Here is an 11,207-nt window from a genome sequence, read left to right as displayed (position 1 = left end):
AATAATTGCCATATAATTATTGTTTATTGTTAGGTCATGTTATCTAATAAATATTATCTTATTGTAAAGTGTTTTTAATACTACAGTTTCATCTATTTGATATACACTTAATATTTGTAATCTTATCTAAATTTATTATAAAAGCTGAGGTTTGTTATTTACTGAAAAGTGATATTTTAGCTGGTGTCAATGATCTAATGTTGCATTTGGTCACACTCAGCCCATTGCTTTACTTGAGTATATTATATTTTGCTTTTACAGCTGCAGACTGAGGAAGATCCTGAAACACACCAGCAAACCCTAAGACAGACAACAGTTTACAGATGTTTTTCAGCGGCAGCAGAACTATGACTAAACTTTTGGGTGAAACTTGTTTACTTTTTTCTTACTTTTATTACTTGTGGGAAAACTTGAAACAATTTTAAATAAGTATAAAGAATGGCATTGGTTTTGTACATTTAATTTTTGTTTAACGTTATTAATAAAAATGTTGTTCAGTTAGCATGTTTTTGTGTTTTGCTTTGGTACCGAAATCGGTACCGAGAACCATGGATTTTCACTGGTATCGGTACCGAATACTGAAATGTTGGTACCGTGACAACACTAGGTGGGTCTAAAATAGTTTGCAAAGACAATGATGCTTTCTTTGGGGCACGACGCATGCCATCACAAACCTCTCGTCTGGGGCTGGGCTGTGCCGAGGGTCTCTGACAGACGGCATGCCATTCACATGCTGAGGCTGAGAGGAGATGAAAAGGAGGCAGATAAACTGGCTCTCAGGACTCTGATTGTGCTCTGATCTGTGGGGCTGAGAGCTGAGTGCTTGAGGAAGCGATGGGAAGCTTCACCTCTTCTGGAGTCTTCGGGGTCATGTGCTGGCGGCCCGCCAGGAGTCTGTCGGACAAGTTTGTCTGTGCACGCGCCATACCCTCTCGCTTTTATGTGTGTGTGTGAATACACTCTCAGTCAACATTTTTGCATTTAAATGCCTATGTGTGACCCAATCTGTGTTCACACTCACTTTATTCTGTTAAATCAGTGGTTCTCAACCTTTTTGACTTGAAGGCCTCCATTATCCAATACAATATTCAAAGGCCCCTCATATAAACTATACTATTTCCTCCAGTATGTTCTGCTGTAATAATGACAAAGCTACTTGTTTATAAACTTTTTAGTAACAGAAATTGGGAATGTTTATATGTTAAATGAAATAACCATAATAATTTTTGTTCCAGAATTTTTGAAGAACGCTAGTTCTTTAATAAAAAAATAGATTGTAATAATAATAATAATAATAATAATAATAATAATAATAATTAAATGTTGGTATGATAGGGGATTTTTTATTTTTAGTTTATTAAAATAATTATTTAGTGTGTAGTATGTGTATTTTAGCATTTGAATTAAGTTACAATATTTTAATATTTTAAAATCTTTTTGAAGTTTTCATTTAAATAATTTTTCTGCCCCCATGGTTGAGGACCACTGTATTAAAGGGATAGTTCACCCAAAAATTATAATTCTGTCATCATTTACTCACCCTCATGTAGTTTTAAGCCTGTATAACTTGATTTCTTCTGTGGAACAAAAAAGAAGAACTGTTTTTGTTCCCCCATACAATGAAAGTAATAGGGGTCCAAAAAAAAAAACATTGGCCCATAATGGATTTCATTTTATGGATTTTTTTTTTTTTTTTTTTTTTTAAACATTTGATCTATTTGCATTTAGACTATAGATCTACATTCCAGCTGTTATGGTTAGTCTGATGAGGTTACCATAGCAACAATTGGACGCTTCCAGTTAAGATCAAGTATATTTGGACAATGAAAAAATAAAACAATAGTAGGCTACTACCATTTATTAAAACTTTATTGATTTTTTGGGTTTTTTTTTTTTTTTTTTTTTTCAAAATATCTTCATTGTGCTTTACATAAGAAAGAAAGACATGCAGGTTTGGAACAACATTAGAGTGAGTAAATGGTGACAGAATTGTCTTTTTTTTTTTTACAGGTCTCCTATTGGACCTAACCAATGTATATTAGTGTGTCCCAGAATGCACAGTCTCCTCTCCGATGTTCAATCTGGGAGAAGCGAATCTCATTTGGAGAATGGAGAGATAATCAATCAGGCAGTCTTGAGAGATGGATCAGATAACGATTAGATGACAGCTGCTTGGCCCGTTTGGCACACTTACAGTGTTTCACCTCTGAGCGTGCGTCTGCTGTTCTCTCATACTTCGGGTCTATCCCATCGGCATGTGACAGACAGCATCGTAGTGGTTCCACTCGCATGATTTAGTGGTGCGCTCCAAGAGGAGATTGTGCCATGGCTCTGCGCCACGCGCCACAGAAGTGAACCCAAGCCACTCTGTGCAGTTCCAGCCCTGTCGTGACTGACTTCATATCCAGCATACTTGGGGGATTAAGTAGGGATGAATTTCGCTCTTTCACAAAGTGAAAAAAGAGAGACTTATCTGTAACCATGCAATTCATAATGTAACCTGAGGTCTCAGCAGGCGCAGAGGACGACAGGTCTACGAAAAGAAGAATGTGCATGTGTATGTTCGCACTGATTATTTGGATAACTTCTCTTAATCACAGTTCCCCCCTCCATTTCCCCCTCTGCATTATCTCTCTCATACATCACGGTGTGGCTGTTTTTGGATATTCCTGATTGCACAAGTTGGGTACATCTTTTTCTATGTTATGATTAGGCCCCATCTCGCACTTATCACATCCAGGAGTCTCACCAGATAAAGGAAAGGCAGGAAAGAGTGGCTTTGAATAAAGCCGTGAGGATAATGGTTGGACTAGGGCATGTGGTCTTCCTCTGCTTAGAGACCATTCTTATTCCATTGTTAAAGTCCTAATGTGAATCACTGTATGAGAAATGGCAGAAGATGATCTTAGAACAGTCATCATCATGTCCAGATTTGCTTTCTGCAGGCAAGTTCCTTTGTCTTTTGTTATGTCTTGGTCGTGGCTGGTTTCGATTAGAGCCAGGGAAGGGATGGTTCATCAGACGCAGACGAATATCTTCATCTCTATATCACCCAAGCCATAATGTGAACACATATGCAATCCGGGGCCGCTTTTGTGATATTCAAGCTCTCGTTTAAAAGCCAGCGCTTTGCCTCGCCCCTTTTGACAGTGAAACAGGACTTGGAAAGAGAGAGTCGCTCCAACACTGTCTGCTCTTTTACGAGTCTACACCTCCTGCTGTAAAATGTGGTTCCATTATTTAAGCAGTGATCCTGGCGCTGAGAAGCTCACAGGTTTGTAGATAATCAGAGGCTGCAGGAGAACATTGAATCTGCACATTATTATCATGCAGGGGTGTGTGCATCATAGATCAAGATCTGTGAGATATACTAATAGAGGCTTTATTACATGCCTGTTCGTTCAGCACTATGGAAACCTTTACACTCAGGGATGGATTGGCCATATGGAACAAAAAGACTTTTCCTGGTGGGGCGCTAGACTGTCAAAATTAAATTGTTTTAAAGAGAAACATTGTCTGACTGTCATTAAAATAAATGTGATCAAATGTGTTGCCAGTAAATAAAAACAAAAGATGAAAATGAAATCTGGAGTTATGAAGGGTTTAAACATGGGTCACTATGATCAAAACGGGGGAAGTCGTGGCCTAATGGTTAGAGAGTTGGACTCGTAACCCAAAGGTTGTGGGTTCGAGTCTCGTACTGGCAGGGATTGTAGGTGGGGGGAGTGAATGTACAGTGCTCTCTCCACCTTCAATACCACGACTGAGGTGCCCTTGAGCAAGGCACCGAACCCCCAACTGCTCCCCGGGCGCCGCAGCATAAATGGCCACCCACTGCTCCGGGTGTGTGTTCACGGTGTGTGTGTGCACTTTGGATGGGTAAATGCAGAGCACTAATTCCGAGTATGGTTCACCATACTTGGTCACATGTCACGTCACTTATAAAACAATGCATCACATATTCCTCTAAACAAGATCAACATTTTATTTCTATTTTAAGGAGATTAATAGAGATTTATTTGTTGTTTGTTGTCCACTTTGTGCTGCCTTTACAATACTGTGAGATGCAATACTGTGCTTGTTAACAATATCATAAATTATTCTCATAAGTCATCAGGTATTTGTGATGAATAAATACTACTTTACAGTAGTGTTATGCATAATACACAGTGATAATGTTTAGCATTAACATCTCTTGCAGTGTTTTTGCTATAGGCAGGGTCCAGAATTAACACTCTTTAGGCACCGAATGCAAATTAAAATTGACATTGGCGAGTATATGCCAATAGGCCTGTAATTTTATTAGGAACTGCAACATAATACATGGTTAAATTCAAACTGTAAAAACAATAGTCTGACCCTCACTGATTTGAGAGACGTGTGATTCAAAAGAAAGACTAAAAACTGTCTACTCATTTTACCTCAGTGGAACACTGACTATCAAAAATGTAATGTTTATAAGTTTATTATACTCCATGTGGCCAGACATATGTGGAATATTCCTCACATTAGATCACTAAAATATATGAGCAATTGAAGTAGAGAAACAGGGACTGTCTCATGTTGTATGTGATGCTAAGAATGAGACAATGCGATGTTTGTTAGAAACATCGTAAGGAAAATGAGTTAATACCTTTGTCATTGGGAGAAGAATATAAAAAAATGTAATTAAATTAATTAAAATAACATAAATTACTTAATTTGGCTATATAAAATGTAATTTTTAAATGTGTAATGAAATTAATCCAAAGTGTCCTTTAGTATGTAAGCATATATATCACAGCAAAACACACTACTGCACAAGACTTCTGTTGAATGGTCGTATGTAAATGAAATATTAGGCCTATCAAAATGGGATGCATCACTTGTAAAGCCTATTATCTCTCCTCTCATATTTCTTATCAGACCGCCATGGAAGGTGACTGGCAAGAGCGTTGGTTTGACTTTTTAAAACAAACTCGCACAGCAGATGAATGTTATTAGTCTGAAAGATTAGCCTTGACAGGGGTGAATGAAAAGCAATGAGGTATTCGCACAGAGCTATGCTCCCCCGTACAGCAACGTGATGATAAAAGCTGACTTCAGCTGCACGGATCACAGACGCTGAACTCCACTCCAATACGGTGAGAGTTATTAAAAAGAAAGAACCGGAGGATTGTGCCGTTCTCACATTACGTCATAGCGACTGTCACAGAAAAGCACTGGCAGCCCGCTCAATGCTTTGGACCTGAGGCCTCTTCTCCCATTAGCAGTTGAAATAAACAATTGATTCAAGTGTAAACACACGTCTGTCGTCACTTTTGATAAAACCCAGCAATTAAGAGTCAGCTTTTTTGCTTTAAATGTTATCTGTTTATGTTCAAAGGGGTAATTCGATTACCGCTGACATTATAGTGTGTCTGACTCTAGTAGTCTTTTTTCTGTATATTTTCTTTGTCATCTGCAAGGAACAATGAGTACGCCTACAAACCAAGAAAAGCCCTAAATGAATGAAGATCAGCTCAGACCTTATTGTGAACCTTGCGGTAAAGCAACAGAACATGAAATTTATAATGCTTTACATCATTTAAAGTGGTTTGTGTGCCGTGTGGTTTGAGAAGATAACCACACTTTATCTTGTGAAAACCTGTGTAGTTCAGATGAGTCATCTGATGAAGCTTTGTTCGTTTCAGGGCAGTGGGGAGTCCCTTGGTCATGGACCCAAACAGCATCTGCAGGAAGACCAAACGTCTTGCGGGCAAGCAGGCCGAACTGTGTCAGACCCAGCCGGAGATCGTCAACGAAGTCGCCAAGGGCGCCAAGCTGGGCGTGCGCGAATGCCAATACCAGTTCCGCTTTCGGCGCTGGAACTGTACCAGCCAGAACAAGTACTTTGGCAAAATTCTGCAGCAAGGTGAGCATTTGTCCTAATGGAGCGAAAGGTTCTCCACCAAAGTTAATCAATCTTTGTCCCTGATTATGTGTCAGCGACGTCTTTCTGAGGGCATGAACTCTGGCCCTGAGACCTAGAGACCTGTGCCCTCATTTCAGCATATTTGATCCAAGTTCAAGAGAGAACAAGGACAGCTGTTGTGTCCAGTTTACCTCAGTGCCTTTCTTCTGTGTTAAATTGCTCTCTAAAAACGATCCCCAGATTGCATAATCATTGATCCACCACATTTTTCAGCCCTTTGAAGAGTAATAAACTAACATAGCCTCTACAATTATTAGGCCATCCACAGGGTTCAACCCCTCACTTCTCACGTAGCATTATCTAATATTTTGGAAACGTTTTCCTTTAAAGATCTGACAAACAACCCAAACCCTAAGTAAACACTGTAAATTTTAATTAGTAAACCTTACTTAAAGGGGTGGTTCACTGGTTTTTTCCTAGGCTTGATTGTGTTTATGGGGTGCAGTCTAACATGTGTTAATGCTTTGTTTTTTGTTTTTTTTTTAAATAATTTTTTACATAATTTACCTTTATTCCACACCGCTCTGTCCCTTCTCTGAGATACGCGCTTAAAGGGGTCATATGATGCGATTTCAATTTGTCCTTACCGATGAGCTTTGTAAAAATCGACGCGTTTCAAAAAGGCGGGGCATAGAGGAGAAACAATAATGTACAGTATGTGGAAAATAATGTGTTTTTTGAACTTTAAACCGCATAAACACATTTCATTACACCAAATACACAAAATAATGTTCTTTTTAGCAGCATCATATGACCCTTTTAACATTTCCTGCTTTTATGAAACCCCGTCCTCAGAAATAGGTGATGGGCTCTGATTGGTTAGCTAGCCCAGTGTGTTGTGATTGGCTAAACCGCCTCTAGTGCCTAAACGTCCCACCCCTCACCTCAGCGGCATGTGCTCCGGTTGTAATGTAAACAACAGCGTCGTTAATATCGCTTCTCAGTTTGAGCCTGATTGAGAAGCAGAGGATATTATTGAAGAGGATCGTGCAGAACCTGTGCAAGCACAGCTTTTAATGGTAGGCCTATGTTTTTTGTTTGTTGTTGTCTCATACTTTTAGATATGCTGTTATTTGTAAATGCTACTGCTTATGTTATCTTTTAATATACGGTAGCTGAGCTGAATGTGAGAGAGAGAGAGAGAGAGATGCAGAACAGGGGGACGTGAGGAACAGTATTAAGAACTGCTGCTTTAGAACATTGATTTTGAAAGTGGAGGTAACAGTAGGATGAGTTTAAGTATGGCACTGGGGAGGCAGCACAGGTTGTCAATGGTTCAAAAAATCACTTTAGTTTTAGTGTTGTTTTTTTTTCGGTCCCGAGTCGAGTATCACACTTTGAACGAACCTGTAAAGGTTTTTTACGGCATTAGGGTAATCCAAATGTACCAGTAATCCAAATGTACCATATGACAGTCCAGAAGCAAATGGTTGAAGTAGATTCTGGAGACTGTTCTTTGCAGTACTTTCCTAAATAATGATGGCAGAAGACACAGGGTCAAAAAGATTTGGACAAGTACATCTTTATCTTTGATAGTCAGCAACCCAATCAGATACTAGTGCCCAGGCTGCATCAACATTAGACATCTGTATAAAACTAAACAAAAACTATATTAATAGGGAAATGTGGATTATGTGTCCTGCCTACAATGCCATGCCATTGGGTTAGTTCACCCAAAATTGAAATTTATGTCATCATTTACCCATGACTTTTATTCATTTTTGGAACACAAATGAAGACATTTTCAATTCAATCTGAGAAATGTCTGTCCTTCAACTGAATGTCTATTCACCCAAAACTTTAGACAGTTGATCATTGTAGCAAAGTCCGTAGTTCGGGAAGAAGGAGGCGGGAACCGGCGAACAATCGAACAAAACTTCAATAATAAAATAAACACAAAACAGCGCGACAGCCCCTCACAGATGACTGCCGCACACAAACAGAACCAAAACACAAAATAAAGTCCAGGCCTGGTCCTCTCTCGTCTTGCACTGTCGTCACTCCTCCTTTTATCCTTCCGGATCTCCTCCGTGGGACTCGAGACCAGTGAGTGGCGCAGGTGTCGTGCATTATCACTTACTCCACCGGCCTCGCTCCGTTCCCATGGCTCTCGGCCCCGCCCCACTCGTCACAATCATAAAGTGATCATGTCTATTCAGAAGACTTGAGATGCTTTTCCACCGTCAGGCCAAACTATTCTTGTTGCTTAACCATTCCATTCTGTGCCGATCCGACCCAAGCCGATACAAATATTGTCTCATTTTTCACTGTTGGGCTGATAACAGAGCCCTTTGGAATGCACACAAATGTGTCAGTTGTTGCCTTGGTAATGCAAGAGTTAAGATACGGTACGAGATGTAAATTGCGACTGTGTGATTAAGGATAAAATATTTATTTTAATGTTACTATTAAACTGTGTTTATTTCACTCAAATAGCAAACAGAGAAAACGCTGGCTAGGCAACAAACAGATGACCAATCCTAAGCAGTGACACCACTACAGGCATTCTACAGCAAGGTTGGCTAAGAATTCAAGACCAAGAATGGTTTGTAATCAGACCATGCCTAACCAAGTTCAAGTGGAAATATGACTGGAACTAGTCCTTACCCTTCTTAGAACCGTTTGGCCCAAAAGTAGAAAAGTGCCTTTGGATTAAACTGCTCCATTTATATGGATATATTTTATGATTTTTTCTCTTTAAGAACATTTTGAAGTGTCAGAGTTTTGGGTTAACAGACTTTCAAAAGAGGACCAGAAATCTCTCATTTCTTTTTTTATTAAAAATATCTTCATTTGTTTCATGAAGATGAACACAAGTTTTATGGGTTTGGAATAACATGAGGGAGATTAAATGGCAGAATTTTCATTTTTGGTATGTATAACATTAATCTTTATGTAAATATCTTAGTAATTTACCAGCAAATACAAAGGAAATTTTTCCACAATTATGTGCTTCTATTTGCTTCTCAATTATGTGTAACTATGAGAACTTACAAGGAGGTTAGTTGTAGAAGTCTCTGGGGTAATCACAAAGTAAAACAGGTAGGCCTCAGATGGGTGTTCAGTGCTGTCAAATCTGGGCTCTAGAATTTAAAAAAAAGTAAAACAAAGTTTAAGACATTCAAAAGTTACAGTACAACTATGTATGTCAAAGTGTCAATAAAGAAGTCATTTATTTTAAAACATTGAAAACAATTTAGGTAGCAACATACATTTTTTAGGGGTTGTAGAGTGTAAAGTGTCCTCTTAGATCTGTAAAAATAAATAAATAAATAAATACAATGGTTACAGGTATACTGCATCTGCAAGAAATTATTTGAAATTGTAAATATTGTGTAGAACATTGAGTCAAAAACTGCTCTACTGCTGGATATAACAGTTTAAGATGAAATACCTCACCTCCAGTGTACTGAGGCCCGTGTTGATGAGACCGATGTTCAGAGAAGGCAGTTGCCATAAGCACTTTTCCTAAATATGACAAATAATTCTTCTATTTCCATGTTGAACATTTTTTACTTAAAACCAATATGCATCTGTTGCATCAATTTAGAATATAAAAATAGAAAACTAGCTACAAAGTTTTAAGTTTGAGAAAGTACAAAAAAAAAAATCTTTAATTCACCAAAATACGCCACAAGTTCTAACAGCAGAATAGCTAAGATCTTTGATGCCTGTTAGCTAACACCGTGTCTATAGCGGATACTGCGGTCATGTCACACCGAAACAGCTGGAAGCTGTCCACACTGGACGCGACAAAGCTAGCGTTGCAAATACCCGCATCTAGTGTGAATAGAATCACTGATTATAATGGGTTCTATTGTCTTTTGTCATGTTACTGACTTACTCCACACGGAGTAAGTCAGTTGCCCTGCTTCTTTTCATGTGGACCCTGCTTCTTTTTTACAGTAAAGATGCATTCTTGATGGATGGCAATCTGTAGTTCAGGCCTCAGTTTACAATGAGAACTTTAGTAACACTTTATTTTGATAGTCCACATAAGTAACCTTGCAACTACATGTCAGCCACCAATCATTAGAGTATTAGTAGACTGTCTGCTTAATGTCTGCTAACACTTTGTTTTGATGTTTTGAACACTTTGTTTTGATTTTTGTTTTGACTGTTCCCCAACAGACATTCTATGTCAACTTATTCTATTAACCCTAATCTAACAGTCTACTAATACATCTTTTTGGCTTCTGATGAATATCCATGAGCAAATCATTAGTAGTGAATTTGATGATACATGTTGCTCACCTTTTCTGTTTGTATGCAGTCTAATTGGTTGTCACCAGTAGAGGGCTCTATTTTGGCTCAACATGCTCTGCCCTGAGCCAGCAGGGTATGAGATTAAGATGGTCAGTACAATTTTTTGCCTAATTTCACATGAGATTTCCCTTTAGACATGCCCATATCACAGTGATGTGGAGAGATGCAGGCTTGTCATATCCAGGTCTGGAGCTGAGAGTTCACGATTTAGCCTCCAGTGTGGACGTGTTCACACACGGATTGCAACATGATTCCTCTGTCTGCATCAGCCCATCTTAGACTGAGCACTGGAGACTGCCTCACAAAATGGAAATTAATCATAAATTCCTCTGTGTCTATAAGTGAGGCTTAAGTGCTCTTCTGTTTTCATGCATTTACCACAATTACCGTGAGACTTGGCTCTAATGACCACGTGTCAGAGCTGAGATCTCTGCTAAGGCAGGTTCACTTCCTGCACCGAGTGACATTTGTACAAAGTGTCTCACATATTTCTTCCATTGCTAAATAACTGGGGGCTGTTTTCTTCCCCTATTCAAACATGTAAACCAGAGCTTGTTTTCTTGGCCCAAGGGAGTGGCCTCCTAATTCCAGAATTTGCTGGAAATGCTGCCGGCTGCTCTTACATGTTGTCTCTGAGGTTGTAATGAAGTCGTTAAAATCGCACAGAGACAATATGCGGTTCCAATTAGAAACCCAAGAAATGATAAGGACGCCATGCGTGCGTAATTTGCCCTGTCACCTCAGGAATGTGCCTCATTATTTTTGCTGTCAAGACCTCTTGTTTCTGTCTGTGTCAATAAATGTGTTTTGTATATATAAATGTGTACATTCTGATGTAAAGAGGTTACTGACATTTTACCTCAGGCTCAGGTCTCAGAATGACAACAAGCATGCTCCTATACTCACATTTAAATTTTATATTAAATTATCTTTTAATTTACGGCATAAATGATGAGAGAGAAGCAGGTGTTTTTTTTTTCATGAATTA

At 38.8% G+C, this 11,207-nt stretch overlaps 1 protein-coding gene across 1 annotated transcript in view; it reads left to right on the top strand.

Moving 5' to 3' along the window:
- The window catches only part of LOC107672249 (protein Wnt-6-like), a 32,491-nt gene that overhangs the window by 2,696 nt on the left and 18,588 nt on the right, over positions 1–11,207 (top strand). The window contains exon 2 of the mRNA XM_016465352.1: positions 5,673–5,893. Coding sequence (XP_016320838.1) covers positions 5,673–5,893 — 221 coding nt within the window. The remainder of the gene's footprint in view (positions 1–5,672; positions 5,894–11,207) is intronic.

Source organism: Sinocyclocheilus anshuiensis, unplaced genomic scaffold (assembly GCF_001515605.1).
Source record: "Sinocyclocheilus anshuiensis isolate Anshui unplaced genomic scaffold, SAMN03320099.WGS_v1.1 scaffold986, whole genome shotgun sequence".
Lineage (NCBI taxonomy): Eukaryota > Metazoa > Chordata > Actinopteri > Cypriniformes > Cyprinidae > Sinocyclocheilus > Sinocyclocheilus anshuiensis.
Note: the sequence above shows the minus strand (reverse complement) of the source record. Positions and strands in the feature narration are given on the sequence as shown.